This window comes from Caretta caretta, chromosome 9 (assembly GCF_965140235.1).
Source record: "Caretta caretta isolate rCarCar2 chromosome 9, rCarCar1.hap1, whole genome shotgun sequence".
NCBI lineage: Eukaryota > Metazoa > Chordata > Testudines > Cheloniidae > Caretta > Caretta caretta.
This window is the reverse complement of record NC_134214.1, coordinates 301,208-325,135: the sequence shown is the minus strand read 5'-3', so window position 1 is coordinate 325,135 and position 23,928 is coordinate 301,208. Positions and strand designations below refer to the sequence as shown.

Here is a 23,928-nt window from a genome sequence, read left to right as displayed (position 1 = left end):
TGCCGTTTCAGTTGCCTGAAATATATGAAAAGCTGCATGATCTGATTGTACAGATAAACAAAAGATTTGTTCCACCCTTGAAAAATGCTTGGAACACATCCATGTGCAGCTCTTAAATTGGGCCTCTATGAGACTGAGCACAAGCACAATAGTAGCTATTACTAGTTGTGCTCAGTGTATAACCTTTTTATGTCATGAAATTGCCTAAAAATTAGATTTGACTATACTATATAGCTACCACTATATTTTGATGAGTCTGCAGCTTGTAAATCGCATAAATTTTTATCTTCTTATAGATATATCATTACTCCCTGTCAAGGTTCCTTTCCCACTCTGAACGCTAGGGTACAGATGTGGGGACCTGCATGAAAAACCTCCTAAGCTTATCTTTACCAGCTTAGGTCAAAACTTCCCCAAGGTACAAAATATTCCACCCTTTGTCCTTGGGTGGACCAAACAAATACTGGTTACTGGGGAAGAGCTGTTTGGAAACGTCTTTCCCCCCAAAATACTTCCCAAAACCTTGCACCCCACTTCCTGGACAAGGTTTGGTAAAAAGCCTCACCAGTTTGCCTAGGTGACTACAGACCCAGACCCTTGGATCTTAAGAACAATGAACAGTCCTCCCAACACTTGCACCCCCCTTTCCTGGGAAATGTTGGATAAAAAGCCTCACCAATTTGCATAGGTGACCACAGACCCAAACCCTTGGATCTGAGAACAATGAAAAAGCATTCAGTTTTCTTACCAGAAGATTTTTAATAGAAATAGAAGTAAATAGAAGGAAAGAAATCACCTCTGTAAAATCAGGATGGTAGATACCTTACAGGGTAATTAGATTCAAAACATAGAGAATCCCTCTAGGCAAAAACTTAAGTTACAAAAAAGATACACAGACAGAAATAGTTATTCTATTCAGCACAGTTCTTTTCTCAGCCATTTAAAGAAATCATAATCTAACACGTACCTAGCCAGATTACTTACTAAAAGTCTAAGACTCCATTCCTGGTCTATCCCCGGCAGAAACAGCATATAGACAGACCCACAGACCCTTTGTTTCTCTCCCTCCTCCCAGCTTTTGAAAGTATCTTGTCTCCTCATTGGTCATTTTGGTCAGGTGCCAGTGAGGTTACCTTTAGCTTCTTAACCCTTTACAGGTGAGAGGATTTTTTTCTCTGGCCAGGAGGGATTTTAAAGGGGTTTACCCTTCCCTTTATATTTATGACACTCCCAAACAAATATATTCAAATATTTGCAAAGGGAAAAACTGAAGTATACATCTGTAATAGCCATTGTTTAAATTAAAATTGTTTTAAATTGTTGATGTATCTCATAAGAGATTTAGTAAATGGTGCCATGCTGAAATAGAATGCATTGGGTAAAATACTGATCCAATTGAAGTCAAAGGTAAAACTCTTCTTGACTTCAGTAGGGCCAGCATTTCACCCTCTGGGTTTTTTTTTGTTTTGTTTTGTTTTTTGATGTATGAAATAATGTCCCCAAGAAAAAAACTTAAGGGATATTTATTTCAGTTTTTTTCACTTAAAATTGTTACATCAGATCATACTTTGAAAATGAAAACATATATTTATTTAAAAGTAGGAGGGTCATTGGCAACCATTGATCCAAACTGGACCATGATATACATGTAAGAGGTCTAATCAGGTGCCTGATGAATCCGCTTATGGCTGACGAGCCCAATTCAAGAGCAACACAGCTTGTTAAAAATTTCACAGATCTATATGTTGTCTGAGTTATAGTCCAAGATTACAGCACGCTGCTTTCTTCTTTCTTGCTTTGCTCCAGTCCTCTGGATTAAAGCCACTTCATGTTGAGCTACACCCAGTGCCAGATATTCCCTCCAAATTGGACAGGATTCTGCGCGCTCCTCTCAGCTTTCTGTATTGACACTGAATGACTTCATATCATTTTTGCACATTTTGTGGTGGTACAATAAAGGGCAACCCCATTTTCTAGAACCGTCTCGAATTTCACTGTACAAAATATTCTTGAGCATATGGTCTCCTCCCATTCTGCTGATATGACTGAGCCATTACAACCTGCTCTTCTTGATAGTGGTTTCTAATTGTTCGTCCTGCGCACTCCAGCACCTCTGTGTTTGGTATTTTGTCTTTCCACTTTATTTTCAGACTCTTACTCGGGCATTTTCTGTAGTATCTGGCTGGTGAAACTTGCCCATATGCTCAGTGTTTAGCTGATCGCCATATTTGGGGTCGGGAAGGAATTTTCCTCCAGGGCAGATTGGAAGAGGACCTGGAGGTTTTTCGCCTTCCTCTGTAGCATGGGGCACGGGTCACTTGCTGGAGGATTCTCTGCTCCTTGAAGTTTTTAAACCATGATTTGAGGACTTCAATAGCTCAGACATAGGTGAGAGGTTTTTCGCATGAGTGGGTGGGTGAAATTCTGTGGCCTGCGTTGTGCAGGAGGTCAGACTAGATGATCATAATGGTCCCTTCTGACCTTAGTATCTATGAATCTTATGTGGAAGCTATTCAGTCTCCTGATGTGCCTAGCATATGTAGTCCATGTTTCTGAACCATAAAGCAGGGATGACAGCACAAAAGTCTCGTAGATTCACATCTTCGCCTTAGTCGATATTTTGCTGTTATTCCATGCACATCTCTGTAATAGCCCAAAATTCTTAAGCTGCTTTTCCGATTCTGTTAGTCGGTTTAGTCTGAAGGTCAAGATTCCTGCTAATCGTAGAACCCAAGTAGCCAAAGCTGTCGATGACACCAAGAGATTTACTCTCCAGAGTGACGTCAGAGACTGGTTCTTCCGCCCCTTGGTACATGATCACAGTCTTCTTGAAACTAATTCTCAACCCAAAACTCTTGGGTAGATTTTCTGCATCATGCAAGAGATTTTGCAGGGAAGATTAGCTATGGGCAACTAAGGCCACATCACCCACAAACAGGAAAACACTCAGAACCAGCTCTTTCACCTTGATTTTCGCTCTAAACCTTGCGATGTTGAACAAGCCTCCATCTAGTCTGGTTCAAAGATAAATGCCATTATTGCTGTCCTTAAATGTATGAAGAAGCAGGAATGAAAAGTAGGAGTAATGTGTAGGTAAAGGCATACAGTAGTGTTCAGTGATGTCAGTATGAAACAGTTAGCTGATTAACTTTTGACAGTTGTAAAATCTTGTTAACTGGTTGGCATATAAAGGAGGCTTTTCTATATGGCTCTGAATCAGTCCTGTATTGTGAAGTATGTTGCTGTAGGGAGTAGTTTGTAGCTTTTGATATTGTATTCTACATACACGTATGCTATGGATAATAAAAATGTATATGGCCTGTAGCCAGTCCTTCCATTTCTCTCTAAAGTACCTACATACACTCAGGTTCAGAACTTCTTATACAAAGAGCAAAATTGACAATAGCAAACCTTTGTGGATTTCTGATTTATCAAACAGTCCCGAATTGTAGGTAGCAGGCTTAACACTACCACCCCTCTTTTGATACCATACCATACCTGCAGATCATGTTTGATATTTGTCCATGTTTCTCTATACATTTGTCCTCCTAGTGAACCAGCACTTAAAGTCCAAAGTAATGGTTGCCTTTATAAATCCCTAAAATAGAATCATACTGAAAACCTACTTTCTTCTCTTCACCACTAAAAGCTAGGAAAAAATAAAGTTTTCTTTCTTACTTGGGTTTGCTTAATGAGAAGACAAACTTTTTTAAGAATCTTACTCCAGCATTTTGCCTAGGCCAAAAATCAAGGATTCACAAAGTCATATGGAGCTCCTACAGAGAGGGATTTAGATAAGTGAAACACAAGTAGGTGCTGCATACAGAGCCACATTCAACTTTGTGGTACCTTCTCAGTATGCCTTTGTAATCCCAACAAGAGAGTTCTCTACAGAGGCAGGAATCTGATTGAAGGTGAGTGGTGGAGAGGAGTCTGGTGGCTCAACAATGAGTCGGTACAGGGGTCTAGGCAAGGAGAAAGTATGTATTTTACAGATCGAGAATCCTGGAAAGATACTGAAAAACAGGAGACAAGAACCTCAACATAGAAAAATACAGCTTGTTTTTGGCTCATCATTTCAATGGAACTCTTCAAACACAGAAATGTTTAGAGACTAGTTATTTAGTGCACTCTAGTGATCATTTGAATGTAGTGCAGAATTTTTCTACTTAAATATTAGAAAATTCATACTATCATAGAACTGCAGGGATGGAAGGGACTTCCAGAGGTCATCTAGTCCGGCCCCATGCGCTGAGCTGGACCAAGTATACCTAGACCATCCCTGACAGGTGTTTCTCACCTATTTTTAAATTCCTTGTCTTCTACTGAAATTCTTCATCGCCTTGCTACTGTATCCACTGGCAGCAGTAAGACTAAGACCATGACTACATCAGAAAGTTTTACTAGTAGTATTTGTGCTGGCATTCAGCTGCTGATGTTGCAGTTTCGCTATAGTGTGTGCATACTTGGCTGCCTTTGCCAGTGCAAAGCATTCTCACAGCAAAAGGCATGCTGCATTATGTAGGCATCTCAGTGTACCCTGCACCACTGTCCAGCACATTGCCTTCTGGGATATATTTTGCAGTGTGTTGGGGGACACAAGCACTTCTCTCAGGAAATTGTGGGAGAATTGGGGTCAAATTCCCACAGTCCCCTCATGTCCATCCCATCATATTTTTGCACAATTTTTTAAAAATTCCCACAGTCCTTCATGCCGCTTCCTGAATACTGAACAGATCAGCTGAGTCATCTTCAGCAAAAAGAAAGAAATGGATATTGGTTGACATTTAGCGAAACAGGAGAGGTATATAATTAGTACTTACTATTTACAACATAGTTTATAAAATGAAAAGGAGTACTTCTGGCACCTCAGAGACTAACAAATTTATTTGAGCATAAGCTTTCGTGAGCTACAGCTCACTTCATCGGATGCATTCAGTGGAAAATACAGTGGGGAGATTTATATACATAGAGAATATGAAACAATAGGTGTTACCATACACACTGTAAGGAGAGTGATCACTTAAGGTGAGGTATTAACAGGGGGAGAGGAGGACCTTTTGTAGTGATAATCAAGGTGGGCCATTTCCAGCAGTTGACTAGAACATCTGAGGAACAGTGGGGGGAGGAGGGGGAATAAACAAGGGGAAATAGTTTTTACTTTGTGTAATGACCCATCCACTCCCAGTCTCTATTCAAGCCTAAGTTAATTGTATCCAGTTTGCAAATTAATTCCAATTCAGCAGTCTCTCGTTGGAGTCTGTTTGAAGTTTTGTTGAAGAATTGCAACTTTTAGGTCTGTAATCGAGTGACCAAAGAGATTGAAGTGTTCTCCAACTGGTTTTTGAATGTTATAATTCTTGACATCTGATTTGTGTACATTTATTCTTTTACGTAGAGACTGTCCAGTTTGACCAGTGTACATGGCAGAGGGGCTTTGCTGGCACATGATGGCATATATCACATTGGTAGATGTGCAGGTGAACGAGCCTCTGATAAGTGTGGCTGATGTGATTAGGCCCTATGATGGTGTCCCCTGAATAGATATGTGGACACAGTTGGCAACGGGCTTTTTGGCAAGGATAGGTTCCTGGGTTAGTGGTTCTGTTGTGTGGTGTGTGGTTGCTGGTGAGTATTTGCTTCAGGTTGGGGGGCTGTCTGTAAGCAAGGACTGGCCTGTCTCCCAAGATCTGTGAGAGTGATGGGTCGTGCTTCAGGATAGGTTGTAGATCCTTGATGATGCATTGGAGAGGTTTTAGTTGGGGGCTGAAGGTGACGGCTAGTGGCGTTATGTTATTTTCTTTGTTGGGCCTGTCCAATAGTAGGTGACTTCTGGGTACTCTTCTGGCTCTGTCAGTCTGTTTCTTCACTTCCGCAGGTGAGTATTGTAGTTGTAAGAATGCTTGATAGAGATCTTGTAGGTGTTTGTCTCTGTCTGAGGGGTTGGAGCAAATGCGGTTGTATCGTAGAGCTTGGCTGTAGACAATGGATCGTGTGGTGTGGTCTGGATGAAAGCTGGAGGCATGTAGGTAGGAATAGCGGTCAGTAGGTTTCCGGTATAGGGTGGTGTTTATGTGACCATATCTTATTAGCACCATAGTGTCCAGGAAGAGGATCTCTTGTGTGGACTGGTCCAGACTGAGGTTGATGGTGGGATGGAAATTGTTGAAATCATGGTGGAATTCCTCAAGGGCTTCTTTTCCATGGGTCCAGATGATGAAGATGTCATCAGTGTAGTGCATGTAGAGTAGGGGCATTAGGGGACGAGAGCTCAGGAAGCGTTGTTCTCAATCAGCCATAAAAGTGTTGGCATACTGTGGGGCCATGCGGGTACCCATAGCAGTGCCGCTGATTTGAAGATATACATTGTCCCCAAATGTGAAGGAGTTATGGGTGAGGACAAAGTCACAAAGTTCAGCCACCAGTTTCCAATCCCACCATCAACCTCAGCCTGGACCAGTCCACACAAGAGATCCACTTCCTGGACACTATGGAGAAACAGATTGACAGAGCCAGAAGGGTATCTACAACCTATCCTGAAGGACGACCCATCACTCTCACAGCCCACTTCATAGGATGCATAGAATGGAACATATAGTAACATATAGATATATGTATACTATATGTTACATATGTATATGTATATACATATTATATGTATATACATATATATACACGCATATTATATGTATATACATATACATATAATAATTCTATACATATATAGAATTATTACATGTATACATATTATATGTATACATAGGATGCATAGAATGGAACATATAGGAACATATAGATATATATACTGTGACAGAGTCGGGCCATATGGCTACAGGAGAGTAATAGAAGGCAGATATATTAGCCTCAGGTTAAGTAGGTCCCTTTTCCCTCAGTAAGGTAACAGGGAAGGTTCCAGAACAATCAGGAACCTTCTGGAGACAATTAAGACAGACAGGCTGATTAGAACACCTGCAGCCAATCAAGAAGCTGGTAGAATCAATTAAGGCAGGCTAATCAGGGCACCTGGGTTTAAAAAGGAGCTCACTTCAGTTTGTGGTGCGCGTCTGAGGAGCGGGGAGCAAGAGGCACTCGGAGCTGAGAGTGAGAACATGGACTGTTGGAGGACTGAGGAGTACAAGTATTATCAGACACCAGGAGGAAGGTCCTATGGTGAGAATAAAGAAGGTGTTGGGAGGAGGCCATGGGGAAGCAGCCCAGGGAGTTGTAGCTGTCACACAGCTGTTCCAGGAGGCACTCTAGACAACTGCATTCCACAGGGCTGGAACCCAGAGTAGAGGGCATGCCCGGGTTCCCCCCAAACCTCCCAACTCCTGGTCAGACACAGGAGGAGTCAACCTGGACTGTGGGTTCAGAAAAATGGCCAAGCTGAGGGCTGCCATGAAACTCCAAGGCAAGCAAATCCTCCAATAAGCGCAAGATCCACCAAGGTAGAGGAGGAACTTCGTCACAATACCCACAGAGAAGGTGGAAGTTGCCATACAAACTGTAAGAGGCTAATGAATTAAGATGAGCTATTATCAGCAGGAGAAAAAAACTTTTGTAGTGACAATCAAGATGGCCCATTTAGTGAGGGAAAGTTATGCCTGACTAATCTAATTGCCTTCTGTGATGAGATAACTGGTTCTGTGGATGAAGGGAAAGCAGTGGATGTGTTATTTCTTGACTTTAGCAAAGCTTTTGACACGGTCTCCCACATTATTCTTGTCAGCAAGTTAAAGAAGTATGGGCTGAATAGATGCACTACAAGGTGGGTAGGAAGTTGGCTAGATTGTCGGACTCAACGGGTAGCGATCAATGGCTCCATGTCTAGTTTGCAGCCAGTATCTAGCAGAGTACCCCAATGGTCGGTCCTGGGGCTGGTTTTGTTCAATATCTTTATAAATGATCTGGAGGATGGTGTGGATTGCACCTTCAGCAAGTTTGCGGATGACAGTAAACTGAGAGGAGTAGGGATAGGATACAGAGGGCTGTAGACAAATTAGAGGATTGAGCCAAAAGAAATCAGATGAGGTTCAACAAGGACAAGTGCAGAGTCCTGCACTTAGGACGGAAGAACCCAATGCACCGCTATAGACAAGGGACCGAATGGCTAGGCAGCAGTTCTGCAGAAAAGGACCTAGGGGTGACAGTGGATGGGAAGCTGGATATGAGTCAACAATGTGCCCTTGTTGCCAAGAAGGCCAATGGCATTTTGGGCCGTATAAGTAGGGGCATAGCGAGCAGATTGAGGGACGTGATCGTTTCCCTCTATTCGACATTGGTGAGGCCTCATCTGGAGTACTGTGTCCAGTTTTGGGCCCCACACTACAAGAAGGATGTGGAAAAATTGGAGAGAGTCCAGCAAAGGGCAACAAAAATGATTAGGGGACTGGAACACATGACTTATGAGGAGAGGCTGAGGGAACTGGGATTGTTTAGTCTGTGGAAGAGGAGAATGAGGGGGGATTTGATAGCTGCTTTTAACTACCTGAAAGGTGGATGCAAAGAGGATGGATCTAGACTATTCTCAGTGATAGCAGATGACAGGACAAAGAGTAATTGTCTCAAGTTGCAGTGGGGGAGATTTAGGTTGGATATTAGGAAAAACTTTTTTACTAGGAGGGTGGTGAAACACTGGAATGCGTTACCTAGGGAGGTGGTGGAATCCCCTTTCTTGGAAGTTTTTAAGGTCAGGCTTGACAAAGCCCTGGCTGAGATGATTTAGTTGGGGATTGGGCAGGGGGTTGGACTAGATGACCTCCAGAGGTCCCTTCCAACTCTGATATTCTATGATTCTGTGATACTTAACATAGGGAAATAGATTCAATATGTGTAATGACCCAGCCACTCCCAGTCTCTATTCAAGTTAATGGTATCTAGTTAGGATATTAAATCAAGCTCAGCAGTTTCTCATTGGAGTCTGTTTTTGAAGATTTTCTGTTGCAAAATTGCCACCCTTAAATCTTCTACTGAGTGGCCAGAGAGGTTGAAGTGTTCTCCTACCAGTTTTTGAATGTTATGATTCCTGATGTCAGATTTCTGTCCATTTATTCTTTTGCGTAGAGACTGTCCTGTTTGGCCTCACACCTTCTTGTCAACTGTCCAAATGGGCCATCTTGATTATCACTACAAAAGTTTTTTTCTCCTGCTGGTAATAGTTCATCTTAATTCATTAGCCTCTTACAGTTTGTATGGCAACTTCCACCTCCTCTGTAAGTATACAAATATATCTTCTTACTATATCTTCCATTCTATGCATCCGATGAAGTGGGCTGTAGCCTATGAAAGCTTATACTCTAATAAGTTTGTTAGTCTCTAAGGTGCCACAAGTACTCCTCTTCTTTTTGCGGATATAGACTAAGACGGCTGCTACTCTGAAACCTGTTCTGTTGTGTTAATTTTGTTGGAATAAATGGGCACAGAGAGTCAAAAGTGTTAACATGACATGTCACTGTATAGCACTAAACAATTAAACTCAGTTAAAGGTTTCATTTCAAGTACATAGACTTTGGCCTGCTTAATCCTATGAAAATAACACCATTACATTTTTTTAACCTTTTATTAAAGATCCAGAAAAAGAAGGAAAAACAATTCAGGCATCTGAAATATAAAATATTAACTCAGACTTTCATTTTAATACTGTTCCTTTTTCCCTCCCCCCCACCCCCCACACACATTTGGCAGTCTTTTAGATGGCATTAAAATGGTAATAACTGTTTTTTTTGGGGAAAAGGAGAGGTTAACTGAGATGGTTGGTTGGAGCTGCTGCTGCTGTTAGAGTCCAGTCTTGCTTTCTTGAAGGCAAAACAAGACACACACACACAAAAGGAGACAGAAAAGAACAGCAAAAATACAAAATCCAGCTTCTGTCTTTGGTGGTGACATTTACTTGCATCCTCCCTATTGGAGAAACACAGACACAGCACATACTTTTATCAGTCACTCCAAGATGTGGCAAATTTGTACCAGAATCAGTCTGTTTAGGACATTGCTTTTAGCTACCTCACAGGCCACGGGTTCTCAGCAGTGTTACAAAATGTGTAGTTTTGGCCAGCTAAGCCAGACTCTTACTGCACAGAAGAGAAAAGAGCAATAGGAAAGAGAAAAAATAACATGGGGATGGAAAATGATGTATGACAGAAGCGGTGACAGCAGAAACCTAAATTTCACATTCCAGGTGATGATTGGGATTGAGCCAGAACCAGTGGAGAAGTTGATGTCGTTAAGGACCTTCTTTCTGGCTTGTTCTAGTCAGGACATCTCTGAGGCTCAGGAAGGTTGTGAGTTGTGTCACAGGGCACAGCAGTAAGTGGGCGCTTTCCATACCACCAGCCAGTCTGCAGCATAGGCTGGGAAGTAATAAAGTGGAATTATTATCCAAACAATAGAGTTTTATTGAGTAACAAAAACACTTACTCTAAATATTCTGCAAATTAAAAGCAAATATATTAAAACCTTAATAAATTACTGGGCTAGATCTTAATGAAGGGGATGGAATAGTCATGTCCATTTTAGCTACACATGCATCGACCGTGGCTCTCACAGGGTATATGAAGCTGTGGTCGTCCATGACATCCCCAGGGTGGAGTCAGAGGGGTAGGGATGTGGTCTGGAATGTCAAGGGGGCATGTAGGGAGGTGCTACACTGGAGGCGGCTGTGATTGCAGAGCCATTGGCCATTATCTTTGAAAACTCGTGGCAAACGGGGGAAGTCCCGGATGACTGGAAAAAGGCTGATGTAGTGCCAATCTTTAAAAAAGGGAAGAAGGAGGATCCTGGCAACTACAGGCCAGTTAACCTCACCTCAGTCCCTGGAAAAATCATGGAGCAGGTCCTCAAGGAATCAATCCTGAAGCACTTACATGAGAGGAAAGTGATCAGGAACAGTCAGCATGGATTCACCAAGGGAAGGTCATGCCTGACTAATCTAATCGCCTTCTATGACGAGATTACTGGTTCTGTGGATGAAGGGAAAGCAGTGGATGTATTGTTTCTTGACTTTAGCAAAGCTTTTGACACGGTCTCCCACTGTATTCTTGTCAGCAAGTTAAAGAAGTATGGGCTGGATGAATGCACTATAAGTTGGGTAGAAAGTTGGCTAGATTGTCGGGCTCAATGGGTAGTGATCAATGGCTCCATGTCTAGTTGGCAGCCGGTGTCAAGTGGAGTGCCCCAGGGGTCGGTCCTGGGGCCGGTTTTGTTCAATATCTTCATAAATGATCTGGAGGATGGTGTGGATTGCACTCTCAGCAAATTTGCGGATGATACTAAACTGGGAGGAGTGGTAGATACGCTGGAGGGCAGGGATAGGATACAGAGGGACCTAGACAAATTGGAGGATTGGGCCAAAAGAAATCTGATGAGGTTCAATAAGGATAAGTGCAGGGTCCTGCACTTAGGATGGAAGAACCCAATGCACCGCTACAGACTAGAGACCGAATGGCTAGGCAGCAGTTCTGTGAAAAAGGACCTAGGGGTGACAGTGGACGAGAAGCTGGATATGAGTCAGCAGTGTGCCCTTGTTGCCAAGAAGGCCAATGGCATTTTGGGATGTATAAGTAGGGGCATAGCGAGCAGATCGAGGGATGTGATCGTTCCCCTCTATTCGACATTGGTGAGGCCTCATCTGGAGTACTGTGTCCAGTTTTGGGCCCCACACTACAAGAAGGATGTGGATAAATTGGAGAGAGTCCAGCGAAGGGCAACAAAAATGATTAGGGGTCTGGAACACATGACTTATGAGGAGAGGCTGAGGGAACTGGGATTGTTTAGTCTGCAGAAGAGAAGAATGAGGGGGGGATTTGATAGCTGCTTTCAACTACCTGAGAGGTGGTTCCAGAGAGGATGGTTCTAGACTATTCTCAGTGGTAGAAGAGGACAGGACAAGGAGTAATGGTCTCAATTTGCAGTGGGGGAGGTTTAGGTTGGATATTAGGAAAAACTTTTTCATTAGGAGGGTGGTGAAACACTGGAATGCGTTACCTAGGGAGGTGGTAGAATCTCCTTTCTTAGAAGTTTTTAAGGTGAGGCTTGACAAAGCCCTGGCTGGGATGATTTAATTGGGGATTGGTCCTGCTTTGAGCAGGGGGTTGGACTAGATGACCTCCTAAGGTCCCTTCCAACCTTGATATTCTATGATTCTTGATATTCTATGAAGGTGAAGGTGACAGTGACAGGTGCATCCTGGGGTCCCAAGAGATGGTAAAGCTTGCACCTTCCAGTTCACCTATCTTCTAGCCCAACTGCTTAACTTATTTGATCCTTCTCCTGAAGTCTCTTTTTTTTAAGGACCCTAAAAGGGAATGATTGGTTGAATAGCCCATTCCCTCATAGTCCACCAGTATGTCTAATGTCCAACACACCACTTTTGGTACATTGATCTCAGGTCCCACACTCCTCTCATTTACCAGACATGATATTAATGTAAGCGGGGGAATAGTCCCACTATTGTGGGGAACTTTCCTGGCTTCTGCATCACCCCGGTGAAGTGGGCTAGCGATAGGATCTGAGGTACTCTCTCTGCACTGGGCACTTCTCTGACCCACTGACCATTACATACAATTTAAAGGAAATGCAAGTTATTTAATCAACAATTAATTTTAAAAAGAATAAGGAAAAATGGGAAAGGTTAAAGGAAACACATCAACCCGCTCTGTGGTAGGTAACATCACAAACAGTGTCTCTGGAATGTCAGGGCAGTTCACAGTCTGTTCCTTGTAAGTCCCAGGACATTTGCTCTGGTGGTGGCCTCACGCTCTCAGGCTCTAAGTGGTAAGAACCCTTCTTCCCAGTGTCGCCCCCGCCCTGGCGGGGTTACAATCCAATCGTGGCCTGCAGAGAGTCTTGGCTGAGGCGTCTGCCTGTGCTGGGCCCACTGCCCAGGGTCCCCCTCACCCTCCCCAGCTGCTCACCGCACCCAGCTCCGGACTGCTCCAGCCCCAGCTCCACCACTCTGTCTCAACACAGCTGCTGCTGCTGCTCTGCCTCCAGCTCCCTGGGCTGCTTCTTTGGCCCCTCTGGCTCTGGTTGCTACAGCTCTGCTCCCAAGACAGGTCTGCTCTGTAGGCTTCTGTGACTCTGCTCCCAGCACTGAGCTGCTTCCTGGGCTGCTTTTCTGGCCCCTCTGGCTCTGGTTGCTGCAGCTCTGCTCCCAGGACAGGGTCTGCTCTCTCTGGGCTGCTTTTCTGGTCCCTCTGGATCTGGCATAGCTCTGCTCCCTGGCTTAGCTTGGGCCCCTGCTTTCTCCTTAGCTCGGCCCCACTCTGTTTCACCCAGGCAATTACAGCTCACATGGAGGACAGGACCTCCCTGGCCTCCTCTCTGATTAGCCTGCCCGCCCTGTCATTCAGGCTGACCTGTAGCATTAGCCTCTCCCCATTGTTCCTGGGGGCTGTCAGTCTCAGGGTCCTGATTCTCCATCAACCCTTCCCCCTTTTTAGTACTGACAGCTAGCAACTAAAACACCCCACTGAATGTTAATAAGGGGGCAATAGCCCCCTTACATTAACACTGTCCCTGAGTTATACCAATAGGCCTTTTTGTTTGGCATAGCCCAGTCTTTTGTGCCTTTCCCATTAACATTTGTTATAGATGACTGGATAAAAAAGGTATTAAATGTTCCAGTTTCCCACAGTTAAGCTTATACTTGGGATAGGGCTGTTAGTCTGCAATTATTACATCAGTGCCCTCTGCTTATTAAGATGACTAGTATGCTTCCCTCTCTGTTTGTTGTATCTACATGCTGGTTTTTGTCTTATACTTAGATTATAAACTCCTTGAGGCAGGGAGTTGTGTTTGTATAGTGCCTAGCACAATGGGGCCCTGATCCGTGACTCAGTGTAGTGGCAAGTAGAAGTGTAGGATTGTGTTAAATTTAGAATGCATATCGTATATTAATAAATAGTTAATAGAATGTCAACAGATTTATACACTGTAAAAACTAATATGAGTGTACACATGTAACAGAAGGTGGGTATTTTTATGTAAGCATTCAAGAAAAAAATGTGCACGGCTCCTTAAAATGAGTGTGCTATCTGACAATCTTCAGCCATTTTTATTTTATTAAAAAGGTTGTTTTAATAGAAAACCTTACACTGATTCTCTGACACTGATTCATGAATAATGACCAGGATCTCATCATTGCTTTCTGTCTTTTAGAGAACCTAGAAAAGTTGTACTACATCGTGGATCAACAGGACTTGGTTTCAACATTGTGGGAGGGGAAGATGGAGAAGGAATTTTCATCTCTTTCATTCTCGCAGGAGGGCCTGCTGATCTGAGTGGTGAGCTCAGGAAAGGAGATCGTATAATTTCGGTAGGATTCATTAAATTTAAAAACATGTATTTCCTCCTCTTAGTCTGTTTTACTTTGTTGGCTTATATGGCTCATTACAAGGGAACCTAGTGAACTAGTTGGACTAATTTTGAGAATGTGGGACAAGGAGTAAGTATTCTGCTTCATGTTATCTGATTTAGAGACCTGATTTAAAAGCCAAACATTCTGTGGGGAGGTGGTGTAATGCACACCACAACTGACAAACCTTGATACCACCTGTTTTTGTAAAAAAATTACTGTGTTTAAAATTAGGGGAAAATCAATTTTTTGGATTCATAAAAATAAAATGGGTAAGTGTACAGGCCACACAAGTCTGCTCTGCCTGTGGGCGTACAGAGAGGAAGGATGGTGCACTGGTTACGGCACTAAACTGGGACGTTGGAGGCATGGGTATTGTTCCCTGCTCTGCCACAGACTTCCTGTGTGATCTTTAGCAGTTACTACAGTATCTCTACATGGGGATAGAAAACCTACAGCTGGCCCAGACAGCTTACAACTTGGGCTTGCGGGGCTCAAGCTCCAGGGGTAGAAAAATTTCTGTTAGACATAGAATCATAGAATATCAGGGTTGGAAGGGACCTCAGGAAGTCATCTAGTCCAACCCCCTGCTCAAAGCAGGACCAATCCCCAATTAAATCATCCCAGCCAGGGCTTTGTCAAACCTGACCTTAAAAATATCTAAGGAAGGAGATTCCACCACCTCCCTAGGTAACGCATTCCAGTGTTCCACCACCCTCCTAGTGAAAAAGTTTTTCCTAATATCCAACCTAAACCTCCCCCACTGCAACTTAAGACCATTACTCCTTGCTCTGTCATCTGCTACCACTGAGAACAGTCTAGAACCATCCTCTTTGGAACCCCCTTTCAGGTAGTTGAAAGCAGCTATCAAATTCCCCCTCATTCTTCTCTTCTGCAGAATAAATAATCCCAGTTCCCTCAGCCTCTCCTCATAAGTCATGTGTTCCAGACCCCTAATCATTTTTGTTGCCCTTTGCTGGACTCTCTCCAATTTATCCACATCCTTCTTGTAGTGTGGGGCCCAAAACTGGACACAGTACTCCAGATGAGGCCTCACCAATGTCGAATAGAGGGGAACGATCACGTCCCTCGATCTGCTGGCAATGCCCGTACTTATACGGACCAAAATGCCATTGGCCTTCTTGGCAACAACAGCACACTGTTGACTCATATCCAGCTTCTCGAACACTGTAACCCCTAGGTCCTTTTCTGCAGAACTGCTGCCTAGCCACTCGGTCCCTAGTCTGTAGCGGTGCATGGGATTCTTCCGTCCTAAGTGCAAGACTCTGCACTTGTCCTTGTTGAACCTCATCAGATTTCTTTTGGCCCAATCCTCCAATTTGTCTAGGTCCCTCTGTATCCTATCCCTACCCTCCTGCGTATCTGCCACTCCTTCCAGTTTAGTGTCATCTGCAAACTTGCTGAGGGTGCAATCCACACCATCCTCCAGATCATTTATGAAGATATTGAACAAAACCGGCTCGAGGACCAACCCTTGGGGCACTCTACTTAATACGGGCTGCCAACTAGACTTGGAGCCATTGATCACTGCCCGTTGAGCCCGACAATCTAGCCAACTTTCTGTCCACCTGATAGTCCGTTCATCCAGCCCGTACTTCTTTAACTTGCTGGCAAGAATACTGTGGGAGACCGTGTCAAAAGCTTTGCTAAAGTCAAGGAACAACACGTCCACTGCTTTCCCTTCATCCACAGAGCCAGTTATCTCGTCATAGAAGGTAGTTACATTAGTCAGGTATGACTTGCCCTTGGTGAATCCATGCTGACTGTTCCGGATCACTTTCCTCTCATCTAAATGCTTCAGAATTGATTCCTTGAGGACCTGCTCCATGATTTTTCCAGGGACTGAGGTGAGGCTGACTGGCCTGTAGTTGCCAGGATCCTCCTTCTTCCCTTTTTTAAAGATGGGCACTACATTAACCTTTTTCCAGTCGTCCGGGACTTCCCCCGATCGCCATGAGTTTTCAAAGATAATGGCCAGTGGCTCTGCAATCACATCCGCCAACTCCTTTAGCACTCTCGGATGCAGTACATCCGGCTCCATGGACTTGTGCTCATCCAGCTTTTCTAAATAGTCCTGAACCACTTAAGTAGCCTGTGCTGTGGAACCCTGTGATGTGGGAGGGCCTCCAAACCACAGGGCCATGACATGGGGGTTTTATCCCTGTATAAATGTACATTGTTCAGCAAGCACTCATAATCTGGATCCTAGAACCCTGCTAGGTGGGATGGCTCAGAGCCCAAGTCCTACTGTGGGTCACGTCCAGGCCCCATCATTTTGCAGTTTGGATGCAGATCAAGCAGAAGGCCTGCATAGTGTAGTATGGACATGTTAGCACAGCTGTGAGGATCCAACAGTCGTAAACCCAGGTTTACGATACACTGTGGATGCTCAAGCACGGGCTTAGAAACACGAAGTCCACACGCCTGGCTCCTACAGATCCTACATCCTACAGATGTATAAGTAGGGGCATAGCGAGCAGATCGAGGGACGTGGTCGTCCCCCTCTATTCGACATTGGTGAGGCCTCATCTGGAGTACTGTGTCCAGTATTGGGCCCCACACTACAGGAAGGATGTGGATAAATTGGAGAGAGTCCAGCGAAGGGCAACAAAAATGATTAGGGGTCTGGAACACATGACTTATGAGGAGAGGCTGAGGGAACTGGTATTGTTTAGTCTGCAGAAGAGAAGAATGAGGGGGGATTTGATAGCTGCTTTCAACTACCTGAGAGGTGGTTCCAGAGAGGATGGTTCTAGACTTTTCTCAGTGGTAGAAGAGGACAGGACAAGGAGTAATGGTCTCAAGTTGCAGTGGGGGAGGTTTAGGTTGGATATTAGGAAAAACTTTTTCACTAGGAGGGTGGTGAAACACTGGAATGCGTTACCTAGGGAGGTGGTGGAATCTCCTTCCTTAGAAGTTTTTAAGGTCATGCTTGACAAAGCCCTGGCTGGGATGATTTAATTGGGTATGGGTCCTGCTTTTGAGCAGGTGGTTGGACTAGATGACCTCCTGAGGTCCCTTCCAACCCTGATATTCTATGATTATAGAGCTTGAAGCTTTTTTTTTTTCTGATAATTTATAAATCTGCTTTGGCTGCTTTATTAAAGTTGTACTGTATTTTGTACTGCATGTCAAATGACTTCATGTTTAAATTGAAGTTTTGGAGGTCATTAGTTCATAATGTAGATTAATGCCTTTTATCTATTTTGAAATATAAGGATAGATGAAAATCGGTCAAGTTGTTTCTGCAGAACATTGGCAGCTTCACGGGATATGTGCAGCACCAAAAGTTACACTGTAGTCTTGATATCCTATGGCCATTAAGAATGTGCAAATTATGAACTACGTAAACAACAAATGAATAAGAGTATCAAAAAGTATAATGCAAACTTGAATTTATACCAGTGGATGGAACCTGAGTTTTCATCCATTAAAAAGTCTGAAACTTATACATTTTAAGTTCAGGTGCATTGAAAAATACTATTTCTTTTGTTTTTTTACAGTGCAAATACTTGTAATCAAAAATAAATATAAAGTGAGCACTGTACACTTTGTATTCTTTGTTGTAACTGAAATCAATATATTTGAAAATGTAGAAAACATCCAAAAATATTTAAATTATATTGTATTCTATTATTGTTTTACAGTGCAATTAATCGTGATTAATTTTTTTAATCACTTGACAGCCCTATTTACTTCATATGAATTTTCACCCACTTGTATATTAAAACAATGTTCTGTGATAAATTTCAATTAGCATTATTGTTTACTCTGATAAATAGATGTTTACATTTTATTTGTAGGTAAATGGTGTAGACCTTAAAGCTGCAACCCATGAACAAGCAGCAGCAGCCTTGAAGAATGCAGGCCAAGCCGTAACCATTGTTGCACAATACCGTCCAGAAGGCAAGAGAATTCTTCCTATTCATATTACATCTGTGTAGCATAAAGGTTTTAAAAATTAACTTTCTATGGATGTCAAAGTTTTTACAAGAAAACTTAGACCTGCTTTGAGGGAAGGAGAGAAATAAATGTAATTGTCATTGATCTATTACTCCTGAGGGAATTCTGTGCCAAAAAATTTAAAAATTCAGTGCACAGTATTTTAAAATTCTGCGTATTTTGTCAGAATAACACAATATAATCATCCCAGTTTCAATTATTTTGGTAATTTATTTCAAAATACCAGTTCAACAAGAATGATTGTAACACTACAGACAACTAAAAAAGATTCAAAAATGTTTTTTCACTAATAGATTCCTTACTCTTCATATTAATACAGAACTTTGAGTAATAATTCATTTAAATTACAATACACAAACGTATTTCCCGCACCCCTCAGAAGCAGTGCAAAGGTTTGATTTCTGAGGGGTGCGGGAAATACAGGAGTCGGGTAATGGAGGAGCTGAGGGACAGGGAAGAAATTGCTGGGAAGGAGCCTGGGAGTGAACCTGGAGGGTTGTTGGGTGTGGGCAGGGAGAAGTATGGAACAGGTTTTTGAAGGGGTGGAGGGGTGTGCGAGAGATTGTTAGGCAGTTGGAGATCCTCCTCCATGCAGACCTGGCTGACCCCTAGCCTCTCCCAATCAGTCAGGCATATCCTTCCCCATCCCCATCCAGCCACCCCATCGTCATGTGTCACTGCACCCCCACTCAGCCACCCCCCTGTACCTGTGTGTCCCTGCTAGGGTTGCCAACTTTCTAATCCCTAAAAACTGAACACCCCTACACTATCCCTTCCCCAGAAACCCCGCCCTCTTCCTCTGAGGTCCTGCCCCATCTGGTCCACCCAACCCCTACCCGTGCCCCTGTCGCTCATTCCCCCATCCTCCGGGACTCATCCACCACCTGCAGAGCCAGGGTGGAAGGGGCTGATGTGGAGCCTGCCCAAGTGGGGCACGGCAGGGGTCAGTCTCCAGTGTAAGGGGCTGAGGTTGGGAAATCAGGGCACAATGGAGTGGGGGATGCAGTCCCTGGAGCATGGGGCAGAAGGGTCAGTCCCTGGAGCGAGGGGTCAGAGCACAGCAGCATGGGGGGGGGGGGGGGGGTCTGTCTCAGGAGCGAGGGTCCGGGTGGGGAAATGGGGGCAGGCTCAGTCCCTGGAGCGAGGGGCTGGGAAGGGGAAATCAGGGCACAGCGGAGCAGGGGAGTCTCTGGAGCGAGGGACTGGGGTGTGGGGCAGACAGGACGGGGACACGGACACACACACACACACACACACACACCCTGGATGTTGCCGGTACCTACTTTGAAGCCAAGTCCGGGAGCCAGCCCGTTCCCTCCATGAGGCTGAGGGAAGGGAAGAGCAGCAGTTGCTAAGCAGAGCTGCTCGTCCAGGGTTCAGTAGCAGCTGGTGCTCTCCATCACGCTGGTGGTGGAGGCTGGTTACTGCAGGTAACCAGACTTTTAGTGTCTGGTCAGCTGTGCTGACTGGATGCTGCCAGTTTCCCTTTTCAACCAGACGTTTCAGTGGAAAACAAGATGCCTGGCAACCCTAGTCCCTGCAACCCACTCCCATTCACCCTCCACTCCCGTCTGCACCCCCCAACTAGCCCTTCTGAACCCCAGTCTATGTGACACCCCCCACACAGCCCTGCGTGCCCTGCTCTGTCTGTCCCCACACCCCCGTGCCTCCTCACCTGGCCCTGCAGGCCGGGTGCTGTGAGGAATGCAGGCGCTACTCTCTTCCTATGGGCTGCTGCCTGCTATGGCTGGTGAGCAGTGAGCCAGCTTCCTCTGTTCTGGCACCACAGCAGCCCCCGGAGCTTCTGCAGCAGAACGTGTTTTCTGTGGCGGGGAAGAAAATCTGCAGGAAACGAGAATTCTCTGTGCACGCAGCGGCGCAAAATTCTCCCAGGAGTACTGTGTAGTCTGTTTTAGGGTCATACTTTGATCCCCATTGAGTCAACTGGCTCAGTGTAAAGTTGAATATTTCAACTCCGTTGCAAAGGAGTGGGGAGTCTAAATGCCACCCTTATCTGAGGCACTGACTGTGTGCATTCAGCTGGCCTAAGGAGATAGTAAGGTTTCCATCCACTGCTTTCATTCTGGGCTGCCATTTTAATCTGTCCAGCAATTCGCCCTATTCCAGTTAATCAGCATCACCCCCCATTTTAGTGCAATCTCTGTAGGTGAATAGGCTTACCCCACTTCTGTAGGTACCCACTAACGCTTTGGGGGAAGGATACATTTTTACATTGTTTTGTTTTTGAGTGCAGTTATGTAACAAACAAAAATATCTACATTTGTAAGTTACACTTTCACAGTAAAGAGATAGCACTACAGTACTTGTATGAGGTGAATTGAAAAATAGTATTTCTTTTGTGTATTGTTTTTACAGTACAAGTATTTGTAATCAAAATAATAATATAAAGTGAGCACTGTACACTTTGTATTCTGTGTCGTAATAGACACAAACACCGGCCTCGTTGGCCCCCATCTCTAAAAAGGTGGAACGCAAGTACTTTGTACCCACTGAAGGGCATGAGTACTTGTATACCCACCCACAGGGAATGGCAGGGTCAGCCTTATCCCGAAGGCCAAAGGGGTGCTCAGGCCCATTCTGGACCTGCAAGGTCTGAACCAGTACATGGTGAAACTCAAGTTCCGCATGCTCTCCCTGGCCTCCATCATCCCCTCCCTGGGTCCTCGGGACTGGTATGCTGCCCTCGATCTACAGGATGCGTACTTCCACATCCACATATTCGAGGGGCACAGGTGCTTCCTCCGTTTCGTGGTGGGACAGAATCATTACCAATTCACAGTCCTCCCATTTGGTCTGTCTACTGCCCCTAGCGTGTTTACAAAATGCATGTCGGCGGTAGCAGCCTACCTCAGATGGCGGGGGGTCCAGATATTTCCCTATCTGGATGATTGGCTTGTGAAGGGCACCTCCTGGTCGCAGGTGGGGAATCATGTGGCGCTCCTCCTGTCCATGTGCACCACCTTGGGCCTGTTGGTAAACAACACCAAGTCCACGTTAGTTCCAGTCCAGTGCATAGAGTTTATCAGGGCACTGCTGGACACAGGGTCGGCCAGGGCCTCTCTCCCGCCAGGCAGATTTGAGACCCTAAAAGGTCTCATCGACTTTGTCACAAGGTTCCTGGTGACAACAGCCAGGTTTACCTGCAACTCTTGGGTCACATGTTGGCGTGCACATACGTGATCCGTCATGCCAGATTCAGGATGAGGCCCCTCCAGCTCTGGTTGGCCTCAAAGTTTTCCCAGGCCATGGACAGGATGGACAAGGTCCTCACCATGCCTGACTCTGTGATCACCTCCCTACGGTGGTGGTCCGCCCCAAACAACATACTCCAAGGGGTCTGGTTCAGGGACAGGTCCCTGTCGTTGGAGCTGGTGTCCGATGCGTCAGACCTGGGTTGGGGGGCCCATGTGGGGAACTTTCAGACCCAAGGCCTGTGGTCGGCTCAAGACCTGATCCTACATATAAATGTCAAGGAGCTCAGGGCAGTGTGGCTGGCGTGCATGGCCTTCTGCTCGCACCTGGAGGGCAAGGTAGTCAGGGTCCTCATGGACAACACGGCCTCGATGTTCTATATCAACAGGCAAGGTGGGGCCCAATCCTCTGCCCTCTGCCATGAAGCCCTCAGGCTGTGGGTCTTCTGTATTGCCCATGACATCCACTTGAAGGCCTTCCACCTGCCGGGCGCCCGGAACAAGAGGGCAGATCGCTTGAGCAGGGACTTTTTCTTGCAACACGAGTGGTCCTTCCACCCAGAAGTGGCCCACTGGCTCTTCTGAAGGTGGGGAACTCCCCAGGTGGACATATTCACGATTCAGCAAAACCAGCAATGCCCCCGGTTCTGCTCCAGGACCGGGGCCACCACCTCCATCCCAACCTAGCAGCGCTTTAGCTCACGGCATGGCTGCTCAGTGGTTAGGTGGAGAGGAAAGGATGTGCTCAGAACAGGTTCAGCGTGTCCTCCTTGAAAGTAGGTGGCCCTGCACTCGCCGCGCTTATTTGGCAAAGAGGTGCCATTTCTCTAGGTGGGCGGCGGACCAGGGTGTCTTCCCAGTGGCCACCCTGATCCAGCTTATCCTTGATTACTTCCTCCATCTGAGGGCTCAGGGTCTGGCGCCCTCATCAGTCAAGGTGCACCTGGCAGCCATATCGGCCTTCCATCCACCGGTGCAAGGGCACACGGTACTTTCCCATGCTATGACTGGCCGGTTCCTTAAGGGTTTGGACCGTCTTTTTCTGTATTCTAGACCCCCGGTCCCACAGTGGGACCTAAACCTGGTGTTGACGCCTCTCATGGGGCCCCCGTTTGAACCACTGGCCAGGTGCTCCTGGTTTCACCTCTCATGAAAGATGGCCTTCCTGGTTGCAATCACGTCGGCCAGGCGAGTCTCGGAGCTCAGGGCCCTGACCACCGAGCTGCCATACACGGTCTTTCATAAGGACAAGTTCCAGCTCCGCCCACACCCCGCGTTCCTCCCGAAGGTGGTCACCGCCTACCACATGGGTCAGGACATTTTTCTACCAGTCCTCTGCCCCAAGCCTCACGCGTCCAGTGAAGAGTGCCGTCTCCACATGCTTGATGTGCGGTGGGCTCTGGCTTTCTACCTCGAGCGGGCCAAGCCATTCAGAAAGTCCTCACAACTGTTTGTCTCCTCAGCTGAGCGTGTGAGGGGCCAGCCGATTTCCACTCAGCAGCTTTCCAATCGGATCACTTCGTGCATCCGCTCCTGTTATGAGCTGGCAGGTGTCCCCCCGCCACCCATTGTGAGGGCACACTCAACTCGGGCGCAGGCCTCGTCGGCTGCCTTCGTGGCCAACATCCCCATCCAGGACATCTGTAGGGCCACCACTTGGTCTTCAGTTCACACGTTCACCTCACACTATGTGATCATTTCCCAAACCAGGGATGACGCCGAGTTCGGCAGGGCTGTCCTCCGTCCTGGGAACTTGTGAACTCCTACCCACCTCCAACAGATATAGCTTGGAATCACCTATTGTGGAATACACATGAGCAATCACTCGAAGAAGAAAAGACAGTTACCTTTTCCGTAACTGGTGTTCTTCAAGATGTGTTGCTCATGTCTATTCCACATCCTGCTCTCCTTCCCCTCTGTCAGAGTTGTCTGGCAAAAAGGAACTGAGGGTTGGGGGAGCGCACAGCTCCCCTTTTACCGTGCCAGGCAGGAGCCACTCCAGCGGTCACGAGGGGTACTGCTAGGGGGAAAACTTCCAGCACTAGTGCATGTGGCAAGCACGCACGCCTATTTCTAACAAGCATGCCTTAATTTGTCTCTGTGGAGTCAGTGTGCAATTTCCCTCACTTTCAAAATTAATTTTTAACAAACATTACAGTTATTCAGTGCGGTATTGAGAGTGGCTGAAAGTCATCAAGGAAAGTAATAGAGCCCAAGATGCTTTCCTAGTTGCAAAACCACCTTTGTTACACTAGAGCGCCACTTCTACTATAAAGGTTGAGTGTCACTTTCTGTTTAAAAGGAGACTGTTTTAAGTGCTCTAAAACAGTGGTTCTCAACAGGGGGGCCACGGTGCCCCGCAGCTAAAACCCAGAGCCT

General features: G+C 45.6%; 1 protein-coding gene across 36 annotated transcripts in view; it reads left to right on the top strand.

Annotated features, from left to right (window-relative positions):
* Positions 1-23,928, top strand: part of DLG1 (discs large MAGUK scaffold protein 1) — a 529,193-nt gene that overhangs the window by 392,374 nt on the left and 112,891 nt on the right. For all 36 annotated transcript variants that reach the window (XM_075132009.1, XM_075132007.1, XM_075132006.1 and 33 more), the window contains 2 exons: positions 14,158-14,314; positions 18,178-18,280. In XM_075132009.1, the coding sequence (XP_074988110.1) occupies positions 14,158-14,314; positions 18,178-18,280 (260 nt within the window). The remainder of the gene's footprint in view (positions 1-14,157; positions 14,315-18,177; positions 18,281-23,928) is intronic.